The sequence below is a fragment of the Microtus pennsylvanicus genome, chromosome 5, assembly GCF_037038515.1.
Source record: "Microtus pennsylvanicus isolate mMicPen1 chromosome 5, mMicPen1.hap1, whole genome shotgun sequence".
Lineage (NCBI taxonomy): Eukaryota > Metazoa > Chordata > Mammalia > Rodentia > Cricetidae > Microtus > Microtus pennsylvanicus.
In genome coordinates, this window is record NC_134583.1 from 125,224,873 (window position 1) to 125,251,755 (window position 26,883).

The following is a 26,883-nucleotide window of genomic DNA, read 5'->3' on the forward strand; positions in this document are numbered from 1 at the left end:
TTTAAGACAGTTTCATGTAGCCCAGGCTGGCCTCAAACTTGCTATGTAGCTAAGGATGGCCTGGAACTCCTCATCCTCCTGCCTCTGCTTCTCAGGAGCAAGGGTTATAGGCCTGTGCTACTAGGCCTGTTTCAGGGAATGTTTTGGAAAAAAAATTTCATCCAAGTGGTGGTGGCCTACACCTTTAATCCCAGCATTCAGGAAGTAGAGGTAGGCAGGTCTCTGAGTTTGAGGCTAGCCTGGTCTACAAAGTGAGTTCCAAGTACACAGAGAAACCCTGTCTCCAAAAACAAGGACAATTTTTAGTCAGCGATCCCAGAGGTCCTCACTCTGCATTAATCAATCCCCGAGGGGAACCTGGGCGATCCCCGGCGCCCACAGAAAGGCCAGCACGCATCTGTCACCTCAGCGCTCTCTCTAGGGCATCTCTGGTTTACCCACTAGGGGACTTTGTATCTAGAGAGCAGGACAGAGCCCTTAGGGTGAAGCACTGTCAGACTGCAGCTGTGAGACTCAGTCTTATTGGTGGACTCGCTGCCTCGCGTAGCTCAGGCTGTTTGGTCTTTGGGGAAATGCTGAATTCCGCCAAACAGCTCAAAAGTCCATGCCCTGTTCTCCAGTGCACACATAAGGCTGAGACTTGGCTAACTTCCTGCAGTGGCTTGCTCTGTCAGAAAGAATGAGAGTTATCTTGTGTTAGCAAAGCTTAAAAAATAATTTCCAGACACAGTATATACTGTGGAGGCTGCAAAATTAGTATGTGACAGTCTCACACGGAAGAAAGGAAGGTAGACTAGTACGGAAGAATCAGCAGGCCAGGACCCCCCTTGCTTATTCAAGTGTCCCCCGAGTGTCTCTCTTCTCTTAGCTCTTTGTGTAGCCTCAAATTGCATCCTTCATGTTAGGGACGATAACACAGTCTTTACTTCATGGTTGTTAAAAGTACAGGTAGCAGGGCATGGTGGTGCACGTTTTTAATCCCAGCAATTGAGACGTAGAGGCAAGTGGGTTCCTGTGAGTTCAAGGCCAGCCTGGTCTACTTAATGAGTTCTAGGACCATTGAGTGAGACTGTCTCAATTCACCGCCTCTTCCTCCCCTCCCCCAATCACACAAAGTAAGTCTGTATAGTTTTAGAAAATATTTTTCTTTCTCTGTTTCCTTCCTTCCTTCCTTCCTTCCTTCCTTCCTTCCTTCCTTCCTTCCTTCCTTCCTCCCTCCCTCCCTCCCTCCCTCCCTCCCTCCTTCCTTCCTTCCTTCCTTCCTTCCTTCCTTCCTTCCTTCCTTCCTTCCTTGTTTTTGAGACAGAGTTTCTCTTTTGGATCCTGTCCTGGAACTAGCTCTTGTAGACCAGGTTGGCCTCGAACTCACAGAGATCTGCTTGCCAAGTGCTGGGATTAAAGGCGTGCGCCCCCACCGCCTGGCTGAGAATAATTTTCATAAGCGCCTATGACTCTCTGAGGATCTAGAGAGCTGACCCTGAAGGTCCTGCGTTCTCAGGATTTGGCACTCTCTTGTTTCACATCTGTCTTGTTGAGGAAGCTTTGTTCTCCTTTGGTTTCAGTCCCTACATCAGGAGACCTCTTTGCCAGTGAGTCTGTTTCTAGAGGGTCATTCCTAGGTTCAAGAATGGAAGACAAAATTATTTTGTTGTTTACTGTGTAGTTGGAAAGTAAATGTGAGAGTTTCAAAAGTATTGTCTTTAAAATCTCCATAACCTGAGGGAGAAACTTGCTGCAACAGCGCTCTGAGCATTGCCGGGGGGTGGGGGGTGGGGAGTGGTTGGGGAGGGGGGCGTGTTGTGCAGAGTGTAGGAACCCTGCCCGAGATTCCCTGCACCCATCCACATCAGCCCTCTTTCTGGTCCTTGAAACACCATGTGCTGTACATATCCCTGCCTAGAGCAATGTTCCTGACGTCAAGATGTCCTTCAGGGCTTAGTTCAGATGCTGCCATCCCCTGTGCTTCCTGAACTCCACCTAGATCTTTGTCCTCTTTTGCTGTTGCGTTATCCTTGTAAAACCTATTACTCTTTAAATTTTACTTTTATTTGATAATGAGAGTGTATCTAAAATCTTCTTTATTGTTCTGTAATTTCATAAAACGAACCTAGATATCTTCATTGCCACCCCAGATTCCACATTGTAACTGCTCTGGACTTGTTTCCAGTTGTCTCCGAATATGGTTCATCTTTTCTTCCTGAGCATTTTGTTGTCTTTCATCTCCATGTTTTTCTCCAGTCGAGAAAAGAACACTTTGCTGGGTAATTTTCTCAAATCTGCTCCCTGGTTTATTAATTCTCTTTTTAACTTTGTTAAATCTCTGTGTAACCCATCTATTGAAGGTTATTATTATTATTATTTATATGTGGGTAGGAAGCCTGCATGTAGAAGTCAGAGGTCAGTGTGCAGAAGTCTTCTTGCCTCCTTACCATGCGGGTCCCAGGAATGGAGCTAAGGTTACTAGTCTTAGTGACAAGTGCCTTATCTGTTGACGTCACCTCAGCGGCCCTGCATTTTTACTGTCATAGATGGTTTTTCCAAATCAATCTCTCTCTCTCTCTCTTTTTCTCTTTCTTCTCAATCACTCTTCCTTTTTTCTTTTGGCTTTTGGTTTTTCAAGATAAAATTTCTCTGTGTAACCCTGGCTATCCTGGAACCACTCTGTAGACCAGGCTGGCCTTGAATTTACAGAGATCCACCTGCCTCTGCCTCCTAACTGCTGGGATTAAAGATGTGCGCCACCACTGCGGGGCCTCACTCTTGCTCTTCCCAAAGACTCGGAGTGCTTTATGACTTTGCCTGTCGTACTTGTTCAGGGGCCCTTCTGATTTCTGTAGCATTATTTTGTGCTGCCAAAGCAAACATTGGTTGCCAGCTTTCCTTTGCTTGTATTCTCTTCTCATAGTTTATTCTTCCTTTTGGGCTTTAATTATTTGAAACTTCATCTTTGATTTGCGTGTGCTCATGTGCCGATGCACAAACGTACAAAGGTGTGCGTGCACAAACGTACTAGGGTGTGCATGCCACACGTGTGTGTGTGTGTGTGTGTGCGTGCGTACTTGCATGAAGGCCAGAGGAGAGCCTTGGAAAGCCTTTGATGGGCGCAGAGCCTAGGAATCCACTTGTCCTGGTTCTCCAGTGCTGGGATTAGGAACGCACCTGCTGGGGTTTACGTGTTTGCGAACTGTGCTCGAGGATTCATTCTTGCAGGTGCTTTTCCTGTTGTACAGTTCCTTACACTCCTTCCCTGCTGTCCTTTTCCTAGAGAGGGTCTTACCCTGCACCTCAGGCTAGCTTTTTATTCATGATGATCCTCCTGCCTCAGCTTGCTGAGTTCTGGAATTAGAGGTGTAAGTGACCACACCTGGCTGAAGCCTCCTACATAGGTCTTCTCTGAGCACTCCATTATCATGAGTTCCTTTTCCTCCCAGCTGCTATTATCATATTATTTGTTGAATTTTCCAAGTCCTGTTTGTGATGGATTGTGTTTTTACGTATTTTATATTATACTTGTAAACATCTTCAGTCCAGCTTCCTTTGTGGGACCCCTTACTGTGTGTCTTAGAGTTTCTGCTGCGATAAAATTCCATGACCAAAAGCAACTTGGGGAGGAAAGGGTTTACTTCAGCTCAGGGCTCCACGTCACAGACCATCATGGAAGGAAGTTAGGGCAGGAATCTGGAGACAGGAATTGATGCCGAAGTTGTGGAGGGTGCTGCTTCCTGGCTTGCTCCCCTGCCTTGCCCAGCCCGCTTTCTTACACATCCTGGACACCCAGCCCAGGGTGGCAAAGCTCATAGAGAGCTGGCCGCATTGGTCGTCAGCTAAGAAAATGCGCTACAGTCTGGGAGCAACATTTTCTGACTTGACTTCCAGAATGACTCTAGCCTATGTCAGTTTGACATGAAACTAGCCAGCACCATTGACCCCTTGTCATCCTGACACACAAACACATGACCAACCATTCAACTAGAACCTTTATTTCTCATTTGTCCCCAGGATGGCATGTTAGCGTCACGTCTAGTCACAGGGCTGGTACTAGCCTGGGAGCTCGGCCTTGCGCTGCATCCAGAGTTAGTTCTCCCCTTCCGCCGTGTGGGTCCTGGGGATTAACTCAGGTTGGCAGGCTTGGCAGCAAGCACCTGCATCCACTAAGCCGTCTTGCCAGTCCAGGGACGCTTTCTTTCAGAGACAAGGCCTCACTTTGTAGCCAGTCTCATGACTCCTCCCTCATGATCTTGACTGCTGGGCTTAGGCAAACAGCACCATGCTCGGCTCGGAAACCATTTTTATTGTATTTGTAGTTTAAACATCTTCAGGCCGTGCAGGTAGTGCGAGTCCAGCCTCATGTTGGATTAGAGGAAACTGTCTCCGTCTCCATTCAGATCTTCATTCCCACTTTGTACTCATGGCTCTTCAGTTTCTTCTGTTTCCCTTGGAGGGCTCTATCTTTTTGTGATTTGTTTAGACAGAGTCCTGCTCTGTAGCCTTGCCTGTCCTGGAACATGCTACGTAGACCATCCTGGCTGAGAACACGGGTCCACCTGCTGTGCCTCCCGAGTTCTGGGACTAAAGAAGTGTACCACCATGCTCAGTGGGTCCCGTCTTTATATGCTGGGTCTCAGTTCCACCTCCCTGTTTCAGATTTACCCCAAATCACCAAACTAACCCACTTTGCAGGGCACCCGGAAAGGTCCAGCCTCCATCCTGAGCGTGGTTTCTAGTTTCCCTCTGTCATTTCTGGTTTCGGGCTCAGCAAATAATGAAAACGCCCCTGCCATGTAGCCGGTATTTCAGAGTAGACCTTTTGCCCGCTGTCCTTGCTGTCCTGCTTGTGCCTTTGCCCACACATTGCCTGGCAGATGAGGGCATTCGGTGCATAGCTAAGTGATTTAGGGGGCACCGGGGAGAGCCAGAAGTGGGCACTCCCCTGTCATTCTCATGAGACAGCCAAGAGAGCTGGTATCCCGAATACTTCACCATCCAATAAAGGACCTCAGTTTTCCTATTTTTCCCTCTTAAGCTTTAAGACTTCAGTGTTTTTCTAAGGATCTGAAGATGACGTTGGCATCAGCCAGTTGCTTCCAAGGTTTTCCAGCCCCATAAACTGGCAAATTAAAACCATGCCTGAAGAACCTTTACTGCCCAGTGGCACCGAGAAAGTTCTCATGTTGATTAAATTGACCTTTCCTGTGGCTCAGCTAAGAATAGCAACTACAAGACGTGGAAACTGTTTAGGACACCATTAGTCCCCAGTTTATGTCACCACTAAAGAAATGAGATAATTGTTTGCTTATGTGCAGAAGATGCACTGTTCAGCCTCTTCTCATTGTTAGAGTGTCCTCACTGGTCCTGTGTTGGTTTCAGCTGCTTCGTCTTTGTGCCCCTCTGTTTTGTTTGGTGTCTCTTGGAGCTGCTCACAGTGAGCCGTGCCAGGGCCGTACACATGGAAGAGAGATCGCTAGTTCACCACTGCCGTCCTTAAGGTGAACGACTCAGCGTAACAGCATTTTCTAAAAATGTGTGTGGGGGTTATGCCTGCATGCGTGTCTGTGCACCATGTGTGTGCAGTGTCCTTGGAGGCCAGAGGAGACATTGGATCTCCTGGCACTGGAGTTACAGATGGTTGTGAGCCGTTATGTGGTGCTGGGAATTGAACCCCTGTCCTCCGGAAGGGCAGCCAGTGCTCTTGACCAGAGCTGTTTCTCCAGCCCCAAGAACACTTGGGTTTTACAGTTCCTTTTTGATATGCTCTGCCTCTTACTTTACTTTTCTATATGGACTTTTCGATGTCTTTCCAGGAAAGGGTAACTGCAGATTCGTTTTTTCTTTTTTCTTTCTTTCTTTCCCTCCCTCTCTCCCTCCTTCCTTCCTTCCTTTCTTTTTCTTTTTGTTATTTTTATTTTATGTGTATAGGTTTTCGCCTGAATATGTGTGTGCACCATGTGCCTGCAGTATCTGATGAGGCTGAAAGTAACTTTAAAAATGTCAGTTTGTCTGTCTTCTCCCTGGGTTGTTAGGCCCTGGCTCACCTAACCTCCCTACTTCTCCAGCCATCTCCTGGCCAAAGAAGTTTGCTGAGAGCGTTTTTATCCTGGAACGTTCTTCTCGGGCACCTTTACTATAGTTACACGCTCTCTAATCATCCTTTCCGTCCCAAGTGAAGCTTACCTTCCTCCCAGAAGCCATCTAGACTGCCTTGATTGGCCTTCGCGTCTGCGTGCTCCATCGCTGTTACACCTGTGATTGATTATTCCATCGTCTTTTATTAGATGCTTTAAATAAAGATCCTTCTACGGTGGGAGGCTTTGTTCACTTGCTGTGTGTCCCCCGCCCCAGCTCAAGGCTGTCAGTAAAGGAGTAAGGGCTGCAGAAGGGGGGGGGGGCGGTGGCTTGCACACTTTGCAGAAGGGGGGGGGCAGTGGCTTGCACACTTCCATCCCTCTCTGGGGTGAGCTCCTATTCTTCCACTCCCTATTGTGTCAGAGCCTGGCATTTTGAGCTCAGAAGGGAGGAGCTTGGGCATGTCCCCCTTCTCACAGCTTGGTGTAGGTGAGGCACACTGTTTCCAAGTCTGAGAGCTGGGCCTTTGTCATTTCCCACAAAAGCGAATCAGCAGCTAAGGATGGGAGAGTCGCAGAAGAGGCCCAGCCTCCACATGGAGGCCGGGTGGTGGAAAGCTCTGGTCTGGAGTCATGCGAGCTTGATGGGGTCCCTGCCTTGCCTTGTGGCTCTGGGCCCTCAGCTCCCGTCTCTGCTTACTTCGTAGTTCCTTTGAAGTCTCAATAAAGGACCCTGTGGAAAGCATTCAGAGCAGCGCTGGCACCTGACGTGTTTGCCCCAGCAGTTCCCATTCCCTCAGCCTGCCCTGCCTTTGTGGGGGAGAGATCACGTGACTGTTGGCTCATCGTAGCATGTGATGTCCTGGGAAGGGAGAGGGACCGAGAAGACAAGGTTCCAAGCCTCAGGAAAATCAGTCCATACCACTCAGGCCTGGGCCGGGACAGCATGAGTGTCCTGTGCTTGAAGAGGCCTGGGGGAAGCGTGGCGAGTCATGGGGAGGGCTGGGAATTTTAGACCATCCTATTGTATGCTCTCTAGTTTCTCGCTTGTATGACGAGCCCCACAGGCAGCGGCAGCCTGTTCTGTTTTTGCTGGTGCCGGGGAGGACAAAGTGCTGTTTGGATAGTCCTCCATGCCCAGCAATAACCAGGGCTCACGGAACAATGCTGATAGCCGCCTGGAGAAACCCCGTGCAGGAATGGGGCTTTGGTCTTAGACCCAACTCACTCTTAACTACTTGAATTCTGTGGGTACTGACCTACAAGCGGTCTTTGACATCCCCCCCCCCCCCAGTGGTGATCTCTGGCTAGGCTGCTGCTTATGGAGAGGCTTGAGTGAGAGGAGCCATGGAGTTTATGAACTCTTACATTGACTTGTGGATGCGGTGTCGGAGGTGTGATAAGGCGAGGGGTTTGAAGAAACCAGACAGAGCCTGCACTTAGCATGCATGAGACCTTGAGTTCCATTCCCAGCACCCAAACCAACCAAACAAACCAAAAAGCCGTAAGATTAAAGATGTTACAGGTCACGTTAACTGTAGGGCAGTCATATCGATCGCCCAAAGTCTTGTTCCTCTGAAGTGGCAGGACTGAGGTGGAATCTAAGCCTGCCAGGTTCTTTTCCCACTGCAGGGCTGACTGGCGGAGCCCACTTCTCATCCCTGTAACCCTCCTTGGTCCTCCTTCATCCTCTTTGTATCTTGCATGCTAACAGCCTCTGAGCCTACACCCTGTCTTCACTGCCTACCTCCTTTGCCTTTTCATTCCGCAGAGGGGCAATTCCCTAGAACAAGACTGGTGCAGAGTGCAGGGGTGTCCTGCCTTTGGGGATGAAGGACCAGTGCGGAGCAGGCACGGGGCTGGCTAGGCAGTCGACTTAAAGCGAGTTTGAGGAACTGGGTTAAGGGGTGCTGGGACAGCAAGCTCTGCACTGGAGCCCAGCAGCAAGGCAGAGTGGAGGGGGGTCCTGTTTCTAACAGGAGTGTGGAAGAGCCAAGAGCAGAGCCGACACCAGTAGGTCTTGAGGGCGTTACTTGTTTAGATTCCAAGTGTGTTTGTCACACGGGTCATTTCGCCGCCTGTGCCTCATCTGGTGGGTTTTCCCCAGGCAGAAGGCTCTCTGGATGTATTTGCCGGGGAAGAGGAAGCATGCCCTGTTTTAAAGCTACATGAATACTTTAAACTTGCTTTTCAAATTAGTGTCAAAAGAGTGGCATTGGCAGGAGGTGGTGACTCGGAGAGACTTGATATCCTCATTAAAGGGGTGGTTTGCTCTGAAGCCAGAGTGGCTGGGTTCTGGGAACGTAGCAAGTGCAACTCTGCTGTCTCCACATGCACCATGCCTCTGAGAGGCCGCTAATCAGACAGCTGCTTTCACTGGGCTCGGGACGCGAGAATAAAGAACTCGGCAATGCTGCGAGACTCACTGCAGCCTTTACTGCCCTTTCGTGGCTTCCTTCGGAGCTTGTTCATCCTTTTTTAAAATTAGTGTTGTCTTCTCTTCTTGTGTGCGTGTGGGTATGCACACTTCTGTGTGTGTGCACATGTCACAGCACACAGACAGATGTCAGAGGACAACTTCCGTGAGTTGGCGCTCTCCTCCCATCGTGGGTTTGGAGGATCAAACTCAGACTCAGTTTACCCATTGGGTCATCTTGCTGGCTTGGGTAGAAGACTTTAAAGAGCTGTGGGAGCCCTGAAGGTGTGTGGAAGAGGTGTGCCCTGCGGAAGGATCTGGTACACAATTGTGCCCGTTCTCCTGTCTCCTCCTGTAGCTGCCTGGCCTTAGATGCTCACCAGAATGCTTTGCTTATGCTTGAAGCCAACGTAGTAAGGCTAGAGCTGGCCATGTGACTTGAGTTTCCCCTGGCAGCCGTCTGCCGGGATGGACGCCAGTGAGCAGGGGCAGTAGATGCAAATGTTACCCGTCGGGTTGCGTTTCTTTGCTCGAGCAGGGTTTTTCTTCATAACTTTGAGCTTGTTAAAGTTAGGAACAGTGTTTTCTTTATCTCTCTGTTCCACTTACCCAAGATGGTGCTTGGCACAGACTGATGATAGTAAATGAAACACTGAAAGCCAGGTAAGGCAGATGGCTTGTGGAAGTTTCATCATACATGTGTGAAGTTGCTCAAAATACTTCTTAGTGGAGGTTAAGGTTAGTTAGTATGTTACTTCATTCGTGTGTGTGTGTGTGTGTGTGTCTGTGCATGGGAAGGCTAGAGGCTGACATTTACTGTTTTTCTCAGTTACTCTCCATTCATGTTTTTAATATATAATTTATTTTATGCTCACTGGTGTTTTGCCCGCATGTATGTCTGTGTGAGGGCACCAGAAGCCCTGGGACTGGAGTTACAGACAGTTGTGAGCTGCCATGTGGGTGCTGGGAATTGAACCCAGGTCCTCTGGAAGAATAAGCCGGTGCCCCTAACCACGGAGCCATCTCTCCAGCTCCTCCACTTCATTTTTTGAATGATGGTCTCTCACTGCACATGGTGTTCACCAAATCAGCGAGGCTGGTTAGCTGGCATCTTCCTGTCTCCATCAGGTCCTTTATGTTGTGATAGGCTCCTCATCTTGCATTTAGCCCTACCATGTTGCTAGACTTGCAGAAGTGCACCACCGTGCCCAGATTTTTATGTGGGTCCTAGGGATCCAAACTTAGTTCCTAACACTTACACAGCAGGCACACTGCCAGCTGAGCTATCTCCAGCCTCTGCCTCCTCTTTGACACAGATACTGTATCCTAGGATGGACTTCGCTCACTGTGAAGCCCAAGCTGGTCTTGAGCTCAAAGCCATCCTCCTGCCTCAGCCTCCAGAAGTTTAGGCTTACACATGTAGCCGCCATGCCTGGATGGCGTTTCATAGCTTTAGTGGGAAATAGATTTTAAAAAAGTTCACTCCCATCCTCGTCCCCCAATGCTATGAATAGAATTTGGCAAAGTGCTAGGTGGTTGCTCGGCAGTGCCCTTTATGTAACTGCCCTGATGAGGGACCATGTGGATCGTGGATCAAGTCAGGACTTTCAGGACATCATCCAATAAGTAAAAATGCTCTAGGAAGTTTCTGGGCCTCCTGAATAGGTTTGCCACTTTTTTTTTTTTGAGTAAAAACTCAGAGGAAATGATTTTTATGGTTTTGTTTTGTGTATCTGTTTATTCGGGGTTTGTTTTTGGGTTTGTTTGTGGTAGGGTCATGTGTAGCCTAGGGCGACCTTAACTTCTGAGCTTCCTATCCCTACCCCCTAAGTCCTGGGACCACAGGTGTGCAATATCATGTTGGGTTTTGTTTTGTTTTTGTTCTTTGGTTTTTTGAGACAGGGTTTCTCTGTGTTATAGCCCTAGTTTTCTTTGAACTAGCTCTAGTTGGAACTAGAACAGGCTAGCCTTGAACTCACAGAGATCCTCTGCCTCCCAGGTGCTGGGATTAAAGGCCTGTGCCACCACCATCCAATTGTGGTTTTGACTTCAGCACAATGGCTATGACTTAATCTACTGTTATTTCAGCCAGCAATTGCAGTCACCAGCCTGCATTTCTGGCAGCAGCTTAGCGGCTCAGGCAGCAACCTGGTGGGAATTCTGTTCCCATAGGTACTGGCTCTGTTGCTGCTGCTAAGGTAGCTTTAACTGAATCTCTATTACTCTCTTTATAAATAAGACTCGAGATTCAAAGGCTGGGGTGAAAACCTGCTAGCTCAGAGAGGCTGAGTAGCAGCTAGCTGGCCAGCTTTCTCTCCTTGCTGGCATCATCTGCCAAAGAGAGCATCCTTCGGCTCTGCCAAACAAAAACAGCATCACTCCAAATTCCTCCCGGCTACTTCTGGTGCTTCTCTCCAGTCTTCTGGATGCCTGCTGATACTCTGTGATTGCTTTCTGTCAATTAGTTGCTGATGCAGCCTCCTGACCCAAGATTAATTTTATTTAATTAATGCAAGTGCTAACTTGGGGTTCACAGTGAGATAGAATATCCCCCAACACCATCACCCGTGGTTTATGCAGTGATGGGTTTGAACACATGGTTTCTATGCATTCTAGGCAAGTATTCTGCCAACTGTGCTATATCCCCAGCCCATGTTTGCTTCCAAACCATCTTCTGAATCTTACTGTTAGCAGTCTGGGACGGAGTTTGGAAGGGAGATTGGAATGACTGACTGGTAATTCTAGCGTTCTGTTGGCATACAGTATTCCGGAAAGTTTTATAGAAAGTGATTTCATTTACTGGTTATCGCAGGGGGATCGTCACCTTCCTAGCAACTGAGTTTGGCACTAAACATGAACTGTTTTTCCTTGGACATGGAGTATGCCCCCTTATCCCCCTCCCCCGTCCTGTCTGAGGGGAGCCTCACTTTTTACCAAGTGGCTTTGTGTTTTATGACCCTTCCCTAATAAATCTTTTTTTTTTTCAGTCTTGTTTCCCTAATGGGTGTTCGGGAGACAGACAGATGACCGAGGGGGGTGGAGCGGCAGATAGTGGGCACATGCTGTATTGTAACCTGCTCCATTGCTTCTTGCTTTTGTAGGATAAGGAAGCCTGTGTGGGTACCAACAATCAAAGCTACATCTGTGACACAGGACACTGCTGTGGACAGTCTCAGTGCTGCAACTACTACTATGAACTCTGGTGTAAGTCCTTGCCCAGGGGGTTCTTGGCGTCCCAGGGTCCCGGTTACTGCCTCTGCTCCTTGGGAAACCGCGGGCTGGCCAGCCTTTTCTGATTCTCTTGGGGACAGTGTTGGTGAGTAGCATCTGCTTCCGGGTTGCGGAAGTGATTCCTTTCTAGAGGAGGAGGGCTTGGGTACCCTCTGGGCACCGTGGGCTGATGATGGGAATGCAGTCTGCCTCTCCAGAGGTCAAGGTTGTCAGACAGGGCTTTTGCCCAACACTCTTTGTACCCTGATCGTTTTAGAACTCAAATGAGACAGTGTTGACGGCCAGACAGAGTGGGAGGATGGGAGTCCGCAGGGGAGAGCAGGCTCAGGTGACTGACACAGCCGAGGTTCCCACAACCGCGGACTGTTTGCCCAGACGATTCTGAGCCCTCACCCCTGCTCCGTAGAAAACCAGACATTGAATCAGCTTGTTAAACCATGCCCTTACTCCCACTGTCCCCTATGGGCCTTTCCCGCCCTCTCTCCTCACCCACTCCTCCCAGTCAGTGATATGGTAGGAAAACAGCTAGGACCAGTATTTGATCTGGCAAGGAGATTGGACTCCTGGCTGGGAAGTCTCCCTCCCTGTGAAGTGCAATGGTCTCCGAAAGCCAGCATGGGTGGGTCCTCAAATAGGACCTTTTCCTTACCCTTCCCTTTCCAGGACTAAGGCCACCCGATCCACAGAAGTCGAGTGTGGGAAAGGACAGAGCGTCGAGAGCCCCACCAAGCTCCCGTGTATATAAGCAAGAGGAGGGTACAGAATTGCTGGTTTAGAAGGTGCAGGGCCGAGAAACTGGCTAAACAGTGCCGAGTGCCAAGCAGGTGGACTCGCTGTGTTTAAATGTTTTAAAATGCAGATAACCACAGGGTTCAAATTCTCCCTTCCACCCCTTGTCAAAACAAAAGGCGAAGCCGGGCTGCCAAAAAGCACAGAGCTCCAGCTTGTTTTTCTGGGGCCTGGGCCCAGCCGGCACCGCTTACGGAAAGAAGCGGGGTTGCTCATGGCCCCATCTCAGATTGACAGAACCTCCTGGGCTGCGAGGGAGAGCAAAGCCCGGGCCAAGAGGTGGGCCAGTGGCAAGGGCTAGGAGAAGCAAGTGGCAGGAAGATTGTCTGGGAAGAGAGGCTTCTGTCTCACTTCTGTCCACAGTCATCTGGGGAAGTGGGGAGGCCCAACAGAGAGAGAGCAGCCTCCCTGTACAAGTGGCAAGGCTTCCCAACTCCGGGTGTGCGGTGGGGGGGGGGGGGGGAAGCGCCAGGATGGAGACCACAGAGTGAGACATTTGGAGGCCTGTGCCCAGTGGTGACTTCTTGGGCCGGAGATGCCCAGTGCGTATTTTTCTGTCCCTCCTATGAGATTCTTAGGTGTTCTTCCTTATTTGGGGCCTAGCTTTTTCAAGAAGTGCACAGGAGGGGCTGGAGGGTTGGATCAAGCTATAAAGTTCTCAGCAAAACAACACATGCTCTTTTGTTGCTTGTTTGTTTGTTTAAGATACATTTTTTTCATATATAGTTGGTCTGGAAATGGCTGTGTAGCTCAGGCTGACCAAGAGCTCTAAATTCTGTTATCTCTTCCTCCCAAGTGCTGAAAAAATATACTTCTTGTGGTTGTAACCCGTGTTCCCTCTCACTGCCTTTCAGTGTTGCCAGAAATGCAAAAGTAACTGGCATTGAGTTGGTTTCCTTCCTCTTGCCCCCCTTTCTGTGGGAGAGAAAACTGAGCCAGTGATCACTGGCAAGGTCAGACGAGGCACCTCTTCATTTCACAAGAAAGGCCCTGGGGGCAATGCCGTTCCCACCAGCCCTTTTACCTCTGCTAAACTAATCTTGCCTGTGTCCTAAGGACTGACGTACACACAATGCACAGCCCCACAGCCCACGGGCACATGCTGACCTTGAGTTTTGTCCGGGAAGTTTTCGGGTTGCTGTAACCTGAACCAGGCCCTGGGCCCGTGTGAAGTGGGAAGAGATGTTCCTGTTTGACCAGCACATTGCCTGAGACCACAGAAACCAGTTTGTGCTTGGATTCACTCTGCTGCCAGTCATTCCGCAAACCCGTATCCCAGGGGTCTTAGGCCGCAGTGTGTAGCAGAGGCATATTTAATCACAGGCCCTACGTATGAGCTAGACCTGAGAGTTTGCAATTCTAGCAGGCTCTAAATTGATGCCATAGCATCTTCTAACTCAGAAGTGGGTGGGACATACATAACTCTTACTTTGGGAAGTAATCAAGCCAGGAGGTGATGCCGTGTGGGCTTGCAGCACAGAAGAAGTATGGGGTAAATGCCACGTCTGCTGGCTCCCGTTCAGAAGGAATTTGCTTTGTCCAGACAAGATCTGGGTGGCGTGTGTGGAAAAGGTGGCCTTTGAGCGCTCCTCGAGGGTTGAGAGGACTTAAACACGTACCGGAGACTGCTCTTAACCAAGGCACACCCACGTCCCGAGCCTGTGGGGCTTGCCTGGGAGAGGTGGGCTATAGGAAACTTGTATAGATAGCATTATAGTAGGGTCGTCTGCACCTGTGAGGTACTCAGGTTGTCTGCTCGCCTTGGGGCTGGAGGCGTTCGGGAATCACTCTGTTGTTAGTAGGCGAGAAGTGGTTACCGCTCTCTGTCTCAGATTGTCTAAGGGCTGAGCTGGAAGGAGGAGGGGCACAGATCACAGAGTCCCAGAGAGCTTCTCTGCAGGCTTAATGTCCCTGAAACAGGCGGAGCAAGGAGACTCCAGAAATCCAGGAGTACTCCCAAAAAACAAACAAACAAACAAAAACCATAAAGCAGGGTTCCAGGTTCTAGTTTGAGGCCCCTGGCCATTCTCCAGACCACATTTCCCAGGGAAAAGTCAGTGTTGCACTTTCTGTCCCTGAGGTGATTTGGAGGAATTTTACTCAAGTTGTTTCCTGGGACGACGTGAAAGAGACTGTTAGCAACCCACTTAATGCTAACGGGCTAAAACTCACTCACTGTGTTATTTTAGTTAATGTATGAGGAGCTGTCCACATTTGTGAGGCACTATGGGATTGATGTTCCAACACACGCACAAGTACAAGTTAATTTTATTTCTTTTTAGTTTATCTTCAAAGGACAGTTGAGCTGACATCAAGGCCAACTTACGGCACTTAGCTCTAGAGCACATTGGCTATCAAGGAGTTACCCTCCAAGGCCCTGTTGAAGCACAGCTCCCTGGTGACCCAGTGCCCTGGACACGGGCAGGATGGTCAGAGCACAACAGTTCCTATCAGCGGACACAGCACCTTGTTCACAGCAGGGGCTCAGTCAATAGGAGTGGCCTGATTTTTCCACAGAATTTTGCCAAGAACAGGACCTCGAAGCAGACTTTGGACTTGATCCTAACCCATGTTTTTTATGGAATGGTTTTCAGGGTGGGGTCAAAGAGGATTTCAAGGAAATCCTTGCCATCTGTGATTAGCCTGTAACAGCAACAGTTATAATAAGCCAGAGATGGCTTGGAGTAGTTCATATATGTTCTCCCAGGCCTTAAAATGATCAGAGTTGTTAGAGACCATTGTTCTCCCATTTTACAGGCAAGGGGAATAGACACAAAGCCCCCAGGGTCACAGGTCTTTGAGAACTGGGATTTGAACCTGTATAGCTGTGGTTACCCCTATAGGACAGTTGGCTTACAATTCAGATGACAGTATAGTTCTGGAATCTTCATTTCCCAAATTCAGAGATTTCGAGCAGCGTCAGGGCAGGAGTTCCCAGCGAGAACAGTCAGAGCCAAGGGAGTCTCCCCTGTCCTGTGAGAGGAAGGGGCTAAGTATGTTGTGGCTCCCTGGTGGGGAATTTCCTGTCAGTCGAGGAGTGGCCTTTTCCCAAGTCTGTCATGAACTCTGGGGCACGTGACTCAGCTCCTACGTGGGACTGTGACTGTTCTTACAAACATGGTTTCCATTTAGCTTAGCCTGACACACGCTGCACACAGCAAGGCCATGACGCGGGGAGGTAGGGAGGAGTCCTCTGGGCTGGCGTGTGTTTGGAGACAGGGTAGAGAGTGTCTTTTGTTTAGTTTTGTACTCTTGTATGAGTTTGATTGATTCAGTTTCTCAAAAATTTCTTCCGCTAGGCGTGGTAGCACACACCTGTAGTCCTAGCACTCAGGAAACAGGAGGATTGCCCTAAGTTTGAGGCTGCATCCTACCTCAGAAACAAAACCAGTAAAACCCACCTTCTCGTATTTCTGAAACCTAGCTAAATTTTAAAATTAGTCCCTTGGTACTAATCGAATCCCCCATCACTGCTTAAAGTCAGTTTCCAGCCATGACCAGCGTGATTCCCAGGACAGTTTAGTCTACGCAGGCCGTGTCAGGATGTCCTCTCTGCTGTTCCCTGTCCTGAGGTTGACAGCTGGTGTGCCGCAGGACTTCTTCTGCCCCTTGTGTTTGCCCTTGTTTCCAGCCACACAGTTCTCCTGTGCTCTTATGTCAGATACTCAGATACGGTTTATCCAGTCTGAGACCAAGGTGACATCGCACACCCTTTCCCGTGTGTCAGGTGGGCAGTTGGCGAACATGTGCTCCAACGTGCACGAGGTCCTGAATTCTGTCCTCAGGACCATGAACGAGAGAAAGAGACAGAGACAGAGAGAGAGAGAGAGAGAGAGAGAGAGAGAGAGAGAGAGAGAGAGAGAGAAAGTAGGCGTATGGAGTTTGACTGATGGTCATTTACCTTCATTTCCTTCTCCCCTATGTGCCTGTTGGGCTTCCTAATCTTTCCATTTTGTGGTTTTGTTTTGTTTTTTTGAGAAAAAAAAAAGAAAGCTTTTCCTATGCTACTTCAGTTAAGAGGGCCTCTGCATGGTTTTATATCAAGACTCCGTTTAAGAATCCTCATGAGGTAGACTGCTGATCCCAGACTGTCATGGTGGAAAGAGAGAACCAGTTCTACCCAGTTGACCTCTGACCTTTATCCATGTGCACAGAATAAACAAAAATGTAACACAACCTTTTAAATGATTCCTGATAAATACTTCAATCTTGAGTAGGAAACACTGTAGGCACACTGTGGCGGTCAGGGTAGGCTAGGTTTCCTGGAACACAGGTCCAAAATCCTAGTGACCAAAACTGACAGGCTTCTTTCTCATTCTTACTGTGTGTCCACTGAAGGGGAAATGGGGCTTTGTTCCCGCTGGAGTGTGTCTCACAGCCTAGAGCCAGACACAACTGTCTGGGTGCTGATGGAAAGCCGACGGGAGGTGTCACACAAGAAACATTCTAGTCTCTCAGTGGCACGCCACTCATGATTTCTGCTGTGGGTGGAATTAGTCCCATATTCCCCCCCACACACATAGAGGCTGGGAAGTTCAGCCTTACCTGTGCACCCAAAGGCAGAGAATCAGGAATCTTCGGTGAACATGAAAGGTGGGGTATGGGATTTCTCTTGTTTGCTGAGATGGCCCACGTTAACTCTGAACCGAGATTGACCTTCACGCTGGAGTGCAGGTTACAGGCATGTGTCACTATGCCCAGCTGAGATTTTCTTTACTTAACAGCTGAATTTAAAGCAAAAGTCACAGAAGCTGAGAATGATGCCTTGGATCACGTATATAGTATAGAAAATGTAGAAGATGAGGAAATACTGGGAAAACGATCCAAGTAAAAATAACATTAGTTACTGATTTTAAAGTCGAGCTGTGGGGTGGGGGTAGGAATAGGGACCAGAAGGCTTGGTGGAAGGATGCTCACTTAGCATTCAATCCCAGGGGAAAGAAAATGGTGACCTAGAGCAGCGGTTCTCAGCCTGTGGGTCTTGACCATTGGAAAACACTTTCCCTCTGGTCTCAGGAACCGAGAACACTGCTCAGTAGCAAAAGCACAGTTATGAAGCAGCAACAAAAATAATTGGTGGTCCCCACAACATGAGGAACTGTACTGAAGGGTTGCAGCATTAGGAAGGTTGAGAAGCACTGGCCTAGAGAGATAGTTCGGTCGATTGTGTCGAGCACTTGCTGCTCTCGCTGTAACCCCAGCTCCAGTGGGCCAGAGAGATGGCGCAAGGGGTAAAGACACGCTGGCCTCCAAGGCCGACAGCCTAGGACTGACACCCCATAGTTGTTCTCCACAAGCTACACACACACACATACACGCTCTCCACAAGCTACACACACACACATGCACGCATGTTTGTACTTTTCTGAAAAGAAAAACAATACACTGTATTGTGTGTTTTCTCTGAATGGTGTCAGATAACGCTGTGTAAAGAGTACGCTCTGGACACTTGTGATTTCAGCCCTCGGAGGAAGGAAGGTATTGATGCCAGCTTGGCCTATATAGTGAGGCCCTGTCTTAAACAAATAAGCCCCCAAATAAGCCCCCTTCCCCGGGGGCTGGAGAGATGGCTCAGCAGTTAAGAGCACTGACTCTTCCAGAGTTCCTGAGTTCAATTCCCAGGAATCACATGGTGGCTCACAGCCATCTGTAATGAGACCTGGTGCCCTCTTCTGGGTGCAGGTACGCATGCAGGCAGAATATATGTAATAAATAAATAATCTTTTAAAAAGCCCCCAAATATGGCTTATTAAATACAGTTAAACTCTATGGCAACTTAGAAAGATAACGGCAACTTGCCATATTAAGCTGTTAGCACACTTCATATTTTAAGTTAATTACATTTATTGCCATTCTATGGCTTCATGGACCTTACTAAGATTAGAATAATGAGAACAAAAAAGTCATATAGAAAGCATTGGGATCAGCCAGGAGTGGTGGCACACCCCTGTCTGTATTCTAGCCCTTGGGAGGTAGCGATGGGAAGATCAGGACTTCAAGGCCAGCCTCAGCTGTATAGTAAGTTTAAGGCCAGCCTATACCATGTGAGACCCTGTCTCTAAAGGGGAGGTTACTTTATGGTGTTAATAAACGCTCATAAAGTACCCCCTGATCTCTACACTGGAAGTTACTCCCAGACCTTGCACGCACATAAATTATCCTCTGACCTTTACACACATATACACGGCATCTACACTGATACATTATACATACATAGGGTAATTTAAAAGGTGTTTCACAATCTCATGCATGCACATATGCGTTTTTTGTCAAATCCACCCTACACAGTACTTTTTAGAAATAAATGTATCATTTGAAAAAAACAGAGCCAGCTGGAAGGTGGTGGCCCAGGCCTTTACCCCAGCACTCAGGAGGCAGAGGCAGGAGGATCTCTCTCTGAGTTTGAGGCCAGCCTGGTCTGGTCTACAGGGTGAATTCCAAGACAACCAGGGCTACTCAGAGAAACCCTCAAAAACAAACAAACAGACAAAGAAAAGAGAAAGAAAAAAAAAGCTTAAATTTCTCATAATGGTCTCTCGCTATTTGGGGCTGGAGAGATAGAGGGCTTAGTGGATAAGGGCACTTGCTGCTCTTGTGGAGGACCTGGGTTCAGGTCCCACCATCTGCCTGGATTCTCACAACGTCTGTAACTCCATTTCCAGGAGAGCCAACTCCCTCCTGACCACCAAGGGCACCAGGCAAGCAAGCACTCCCACATATACATTTTTATCTATTTATCATATATCTATTTATTTATTCATTTATTTAATTTTGATTTTTCTAAGACAAGGTTTCTCTATATAACAGTCCTGGCCGTCCTGGAACTTGCTCTGTAGACTAGGCTGGCCTCAAATTCGCAGAGATCCGCCTGCCTCTGCCTCCTAAGTGCTGGGATTAAAGGAGTGCTCCACCACCCAGCTATATACATTTTTAAGAGGTCGTTATTCTTGTGTTTTTCCTTCTAATCTTTCTCCCATATATGTCTGTATATATTTAAGCAAAAGTGTACCATTAATTTTTTAAAAAGTGTTGAAAAGACTTTTCTGTTCAGAATTGCGGTGTTCTCGTACTGGGGTCTCCTGAGGCAGTGGGAAATGAGAGGGCTATGGTCGTCTACTCCACACGGCCTGGAGTGGAGGAAGAAAGGGAGGTGGCCAGTGTCCTCTGCCCTTGCAGGTTTAAGGGGTGGTGGCGGGAGGGGGAGTAGTGGGTTGTTGAGGCAGCGGGAGATGGAATTGTACCCAATTATAGATAACACAGGAAGCCATTTACACTCTCCGGGGAAGAGAGGGCCTGAGGCAATTAAAACTTTTCCATTTCTGTTTAGTGATCATGGTTTACAGAGGCACATGGGAAAAGCCTCAGCTTGTCTCTCATCAGGTGAACCCTAAGATTTCAGGGTTTCTCTGAAACAGCTCTGACTGTCCTGGAACTCTCTTTGTAGACCAGGCTGGCCTTGAACTCACAGAGATCTACCTGCCTCTGCCTCCCAAGTGCTGGGATTAAAAGCATGGGAATCTACTGCCTGACTGTAGAATTCTTATGTGATGGGCTGCTCTGAAATCCCCCGCAATTGCAGGTCTTCTGGGTTGGGGCAGAGAAGGGAACTAGGCACCAGAAAGTCTCAAGTATTTTGTCTAGGATCTCTTATTAGTGTCTACCTCATTTAAAACACAGACCTTGTCAGTGTGCTGAAGTGATTGATGGCTTGACCCTCCTCTCCTTCCCATTCCCTTCCTTTTGTCCTGAGCATATTTGCCTGTAGCAAAAAGATTTTTAAGGAGGCTAGAGATGGCTAAGAGGTTAAGAGCACTGACCTCTTCTTCCAGAGGTCCTGAGTTCAATTCCCAGCAACCACATGTTGGCTCACAACCATCTCTAATGAGATCTGGTGCCCTCTTCTGGCCTGGAGGGACACATGCAGACAGAACACTGTATACATACTCAATAAATAAATTTTTTTAAAATTGTTTTTTGAATGTGTGGCTTGACATAAAATGACAGGGTGAGGCCTACTGTCTGTGCCCAGCCGTGAGGGTACCGTCTAGACCTCGATTGCGAGCTGCCCCATCTCGCCGGTCCTCACTGTGTGTGTGCCTCTCTGTCTTGCCTCCCCAACTCCCAGGGTTCTGGCTAGTGTGGACCGTCGTCATCATCCTGAGCTGCTGCTGTGTCTGTCACCACCGCCGAGCCAAGCACCGCCTTCAGGCCCAGCAGCGGCAACATGAAATCAACCTGATCGCCTACCGGGAAGCCCACAATTACTCAGCGCTGCCATTTTACTTCAGTACGTTCAGCCCAGGTCACCATACCCCATCCTCGGGGGCTTAGTTGCACAGAGCCTGCACCCGAATGGTCCATCGTGGTTAGGACGCCTGGCCAAGGTTGCCCTCTGTTGCCACACTCAGGGGCTCTCAAGTAGAGAATCACACAGTGAATCAGGCTATGGTCGTGGTCCCCAAGTCCTCAGGGCCATTCCCAGGCTCACAGCAGCTAGATCTCTGACCCTTTAACAGACCACATATACATGTATATTATACACACACATACATATATACACACACATAAACTAATTCAGGGTCTCATGTAACCCACACTGGCCTCAAATTCATTATATGGAACCCAAGAATGGCCTTGAAGTAGATTTTTTTTTTAAAGATTTGTTTATTGCCAGGCAGTGGTGGTACACGCCTTTAATCTGCACTCAGGAGGCAGAGGCAGGAGGATCTCTGTGAGTTTGAGGCCAGCCTGGTCTACAGAGTAAGTTCCAGGACAGGCTTCAAAGCTACAGAGAAACCCTGTCTCGTAAAAAACCAAAAAAAAAAAAAAATTTATTATGTATGCAGGGTTCTGGCATGTAGGGCACCAGATCTCATTATAGATGGTTGTGAGCCACCATGTGGGAGCTGGGAATTGAACTCAGAACCTCTAGAAGAGCAGGTAGTGCTCTTAACATCTGAGCCGTCTCTCCAACCCTCTGGATTTTTTTTAAAGGCACATAGTCAATGGAAGTCTGTATAATTTTAGTGGCTTGAGATCTGGCACTCATCCGCCTGAACCCTCCTGTTTGACTTGCTGCCCTGTGGGTTCCTTATAGAGTCTCATTGGAAGAGACAGACAGAAACTTGGTGACGTAACTAAAATCCTGATTCTGGAATTCCCCATACCGTGCTCTCATGTGATCCACGGGGGGCCCCAACCAGGCATCTTGTCTAAAGCCATCGGGCACATTATACAGAATAATAGTGTCGTAAATGTTCGGGCTTCATAGCTGGAGGGGTAGCTGCTTAGCCTGGTGCCTTGGGTGTGTACAGTAAGTGCTCAGAAGATGCTAGCAGCTGCCGTTGCAGTTCTGAGATAGATGGTCTGAGCCTCATGGCACTCGGCGTGTTCGGGAGGAACTCACCTGGTATGTATGTGATGTGCCTTGGTGACAGGGGCCCCTCACTCACTCACCGCTCCCGAGCCGAGTCAAGGTGCCGCCTGTCTGTCCTTCCAGAGCATCTTCAACCGCCCTGTAGTGACAGAGGCAGTCTGAATTTCTGACCTTCAGGAAAAAGCCCCGTACATGAGATATCTGTGGGGGGGAGGAGAAAAAGAGCGTGTGGTCCATAATGCTTACGTTAGGGCCCTTGACTGAGGCCTAAGGACAGATGGAGGACACAGTCTGAGCAAGAAATGTGGGGCCAGCACTGGAGAGAGCGTGTACAGAGCCTGCCTATGACCCAAGTTCAGTTCTCCCCACCATAGATCAGAATAACTCAGGATCAGGCCAACAAGCGCCCTCTTCTGGCAGCTTTAGGTACTGCACCTAAGTGCATAGCCTCAACGCTCTCCTTCCTTTCTCTTGCCTGCTATTCCCCTTCCCCAACACAAAACAAAAAATGGAAGCTTTTTCAAAGGAAGTGTGGGGCTTGTGTGTCCTGGGAAACAGGTTCATTCTAGGAAGAAGCCATTTCGCCACACCTGCCTCCCCTTGTCCCTTAACCCCAGGAAGGCAGGAGGTCCTTGCTCGGGTAGCAGCATCAGTGGTTCTCAGATGACAAGAAGGACGGTCGGGTCACACCCACACTGTTATTCCTGTAGGCCGGTGGTCCTCACCCTGTGGGTTGCAACCCCTTTCACAGGGATCACATCAGATAGCCTGTGTATCAGATATTCACATTACGATTTATAATGGTAGCAAGTTTACAGTTGTGAAATAGCAGCAAATAGAATTCGTGGTTGGGTCCCCACAACGCGAGGACCCGCTAAAGGGTCGCAGCATTGGAAAGGTCGAGAAGCACTGTTGTAGGCAGTTTCTAGTCCCCTCCTCTTACCCATGGCCGCCACTGATGGCTCTGCTTCCGAGGTGGGAGGGGACAATAGCAGGTTCAGTGTGCGCTTTGTTAGGATGCTAGCCACTGCTAATCTCTCCTCTGTACCTCCTTGTTCTAGGGTTTTTGCCAAACTATTTACTACCTCCTTATGAGGAAGTGGTGAACAGACCTCCGACTCCTCCCCCACCGTACAGTGCCTTCCAGCAGCAGCTGCTGCCCCCTCAGGGTGGCCCTGCAGGCGGCAGCCCCCCAGGCGCTGACCCACCCCAGGGCTCCCAGGGGGCACAGAGCAGTCCTCCGTCTGGACCCAGTAGAAGCAGCACAAGACCCCCGAGTGTCGCTGACCCTCAGCCCTCTGAAGTGCCCGCTGACCGCGAAGCCACCAAAGACCCTGGAATGGAGTCCAGTGGTTCAGTGGCCGGCCACGGGGAGCTGGACCCAGGGGCCTTCCTGGACAGGGATTCGGAGTGTAAGGAGGAGCTACTGAAAGATTCAAGTTTGGAGCATGGTAGTGTACCCCCCGACAACAAAGACAAGACCCCTAGCCGACATCGCCGCTTCACGGGTGACTCAGGCATTGAGGTGTGTGTGTGCAACCGGGGCCACCATGACGATGGTCTCAAAGAGTTCAATACTCTGATCGACGATGGCCTGGACGGGCCCCTGGACTTCTGTGACAGTTGTCACGTACGACCTCCCGTTGACGAAGAGGAAGGGCTCTGCCTGGCCTCTGAGGAGCAGGCTCGAGAGCCTGGGCACCCCCACCTGCCACGGCCGCCGGCTTGCCTACTGCTCAACACCATCAATGAACAGGACTCGCCAAACTCGCAGCGCGGCGGCTCCCCCAGCTAGAGCAGGCCCTGCCTGCACCGGAGAGCTTGACAGACAACCAGGGCAGGGGACACCCACAAGAGAAGCATTAAGTGACTTTGAGAAGTGGTACGGCCACTTTGTCCTTTCATTTTTTTTCTCCCCTCCCGTCCCACTTTTCCCACGTCTCCAGGTACAAGTTTGGGGTGTGGATGCCTCCTCTCCCCCCACAAAAGCACAGTGTTGTAGAAGACTGAGAATCCGGTTCTGGGACTCATTCCGCACCCCCCTTTTCAGAGCTGTATCTCACCTGCTCGGCTGAGAAACGTCTGTCTGGAAAGCCCCCCAGGACTGGGGCTGGGCTCCAAGATGGTTCTCGGTGACATAGTGGTTTGGAAGAGACCTTCGCTGTGTCTCAGTCTGGGAGAGACAGTTTATCTTGGCCCCGAGTGAACGAAACTTGGGCCTGTGGCTGTCACCTGTGGCTGCCAGTGTCTGCAGAGCTGGCATTGGTCTAACCCTGTGGGAGGGTGAGAGCCGGTGAGCGGGTTGGTGGGGGGCTTCTATCTGGCAAGCCCCAGGTAGAGAGTGCACCCCTGCATTGTAGAGGGGGCCCTTCCCAGCAGGCTTCTGCTGGCTTCAGCCTGGTTCAGGTATAGACGCTTATCCTGTGTTCTCTGTGTTTTCCTTTAAAACAAATAACCAAGGCTAGCTGGAAACAACCTCATGGGTGGACAGGCAAGAATCCTCTTCTGTGCCAGGGAATTCTGCAGCTTTCCCCAGGTTGAGTTTCCAAGAGTCTGGCTATAATGTTGGGCCAGCAGGAGAGAATGCGGTAGTCCTGACCCTTTTGTGAGTGGAGATCTAAGTCTGACGCCTGGTAGAGATATGGCATCCTCCACTTCCGCCTATTGTCCATGCCCAAAGGTGCCCAGTGGTCCCTGTCCATCCTGAATGCAATCTGCAGTCTCTCCCTGTCCTCTGTAAGTAGATGGACTGAGGAGATTGTGTGTCCTGGGCAAGGCAGCCTCGTAGCCTTGCCCTCACACGGTATTTTCTCTTGGGTTATCCAAGTCTGTTGTTTGTGTTTGTTTGTTTTAAACTGACCACTTAGAAGGAACACTGTTGTTATCTGTGCTTCTTATGGCTGCCCCCGCCCCGAACCTACTGGAGAGGGGTGCCTTACCTGCACAGCCTGTGTAAAGAGTCTCTCAGGCAGGGGGTGACAGTCACCTCCAGCAGGACCTCGGGGCCTGGCTGCCGTCACCTGGCTTTGGTAGGAAAAAGGAGCCTAGAAGCAGCTGAAACGAACATTCCCCGCCCAGCCCTGTCCATGCAAGGAGGGTGGTTCCTTCCCCGCTCTTGAACGATGATATGTAGACTCCGCACCGTCCTTAGTGATGAGAGGAGAAAGGTCCACGTGTAAACACACACACACAGGTCCGAGGCTGTGAGGTGATGTGTGTCCGCATTTGGATGCCACAAACCAAAATCCTTGTCGAACAAAAGTGAAGTCTACACAGTGATGTTGGATGGCGTGTGTGTGTGCGTGTGTGTGCGTGTGCGTGCGTGTGCGTGCATGTGCGTGAGTGTGCGAGTTGTATGTGGCCCCGAGCCCTGTGTTCCTGTGAAGATACTTTGAATGACCATTCTGCTCACGTTAGCCACATGTCTGGAGCTCATCTGGCCCTCTCAAGGTAATTTATTTTACGCGTTTACTGTTTACCGAACAAACGTCTGACTGTACTCCGGTGTCGCCGGCAGCGCCTCTGATTGCCAGCGACACTGCCCTCCAGGGCGAGGCTTCTTCCTCAGCTCACCACTGCGACTGGCACAGTGCTCCACGGACACTCAGAGGCCTACATTCTGTTCCCTGTGTGTGGAAATGTATTCTGAACGGGTCTCCCTCCCTCCGCTGCGGTCAGACAGCTTGATTGAGTCTTGAGTGACAAGCTTGGACCAGTTGTGGCTCAGACATCGGCCTGCCCAGGATCACCAGGAGTCCTTGGCAGACACCTCGATGCCACAAGCTTGCACCTCCTCTGCCGAGGTCTTGAGGGGTTGGTGTGTGGCCACAGGGCCCCGAGCTATAGCCCTCACACACCTTGTTAAAAGTCCCAGACAACTCAGAACTTACTCTCCCCAAAATGAATCCTTCTTCAGTTAACTAGCGATGAGGTGGAGCCCTCTCCAGTTTCTTTTCCCTGGCAGGATGGGGAGCTGACCCGAGTGAGGACTGGCTTCACTGTAGCGCCCACCAAGATGGCAGCACCAGTCTGGGCCCCTGCTGGGCCACACTGGCGCTCAGAGCGAGCACAGGAAATAGGAGTTAGGGGCAGGGAGATTTGGCTGAGTTGGGTTTCCAGGTCAGTGGGAGGAGAGGGTAGGCAGAGGGCTTGGTGCTACGGTCAGCTTTGCAGCCGCTAACACATTCCTGTGCGAGGCACATCGGCGTCCGTCAGTTATTGTGAATATGTGTATCTTAAGCAATAAGAGTCCGCTGCTCTTGGTCCCTGGGCAGTCTGGGTGACACATATCCTGTGCTGTGATCGTTCTGAAGACAGAGTGGCTCTAACCACTGTGAGAAGCCCTAATAAAATTAGTCCTAAACGTCCTGCCACTGTTTTCCTTGCCACACTTCATTTCTGTCTCTTCCTCCTCAGACTCCAGGTCACTCTCCTGCCTTTGGCCTGCTCTATACCAAGACCAACCATAGCAGTCAAGGGCAGGGTCCTGGGCCAGCAGTAGGCAGGGGTTGCTGCTGAGTCCGTTCTTGTCCTGAGGAATTTCTGTTGCTAATATCAGAAATACACTGTGACATTCCATAAATATATTAACATCCAATCCCAAAGGCAGAGACAAGCGTTGGCAGACTCCCCAAAGCTGGATTGGTTTGGAGCTTTTTATTTTTTTAGATTATTTTATGCATGTGGGTGTTTTGCTATGTATGTCTGCACCAGATGCGTGCAGGATTCATGCAGGCCACAAGAGGGCACCATCCTCTGGAGCTAGAGTTACAGATGGTTAGGGTTAGGGTACTGGGAGTCAAACCTAGGTCCTCTAAACCACTGAGCCGTCTCTCCAGCTCTGACTTTAGGTTTTGTTTTTGTTTGGGATAGGATCTCACTCTAGCCCAGATTTTCCAGGAACTTCATACACAGCCTTGGCTCCTCCCCATTTCAGCCTCCTAGGGCTGGAATTACAGGCATGAGCCACTGCACTCGGCCTTAGAATATGATACATGTGCTGAGTTGCC

The 26,883-nt window shown here is 49.6% G+C and overlaps 1 protein-coding gene across 7 annotated transcripts in view; it reads left to right on the forward strand.

The window, feature by feature from the left end:
• The window catches only part of Wbp1l (WW domain binding protein 1 like), a 61,346-nt gene extending 35,105 nt beyond the window's left edge, over window positions 1–26,241 (forward strand). For 4 of the 7 annotated variants that reach the window (XM_075974297.1, XM_075974298.1, XM_075974292.1 and 1 more), the window contains exons 2-4: window positions 11,580–11,794; window positions 20,624–20,785; window positions 22,936–26,241. In XM_075974297.1, coding sequence (XP_075830412.1) covers window positions 11,671–11,794; window positions 20,624–20,785; window positions 22,936–23,669 — 1,020 coding nt within the window. In that variant the 5' untranslated portion in view covers window positions 11,580–11,670 and the 3' untranslated portion in view covers window positions 23,670–26,241. The remainder of the gene's footprint in view (window positions 1–11,579; window positions 11,795–20,623; window positions 20,786–22,935) is intronic. The other 3 variants (XM_075974293.1, XM_075974294.1, XM_075974295.1) reach the window with 1 other exon arrangement.
• The last annotated feature ends 642 nt before the right edge of the window (window positions 26,242–26,883 follow it).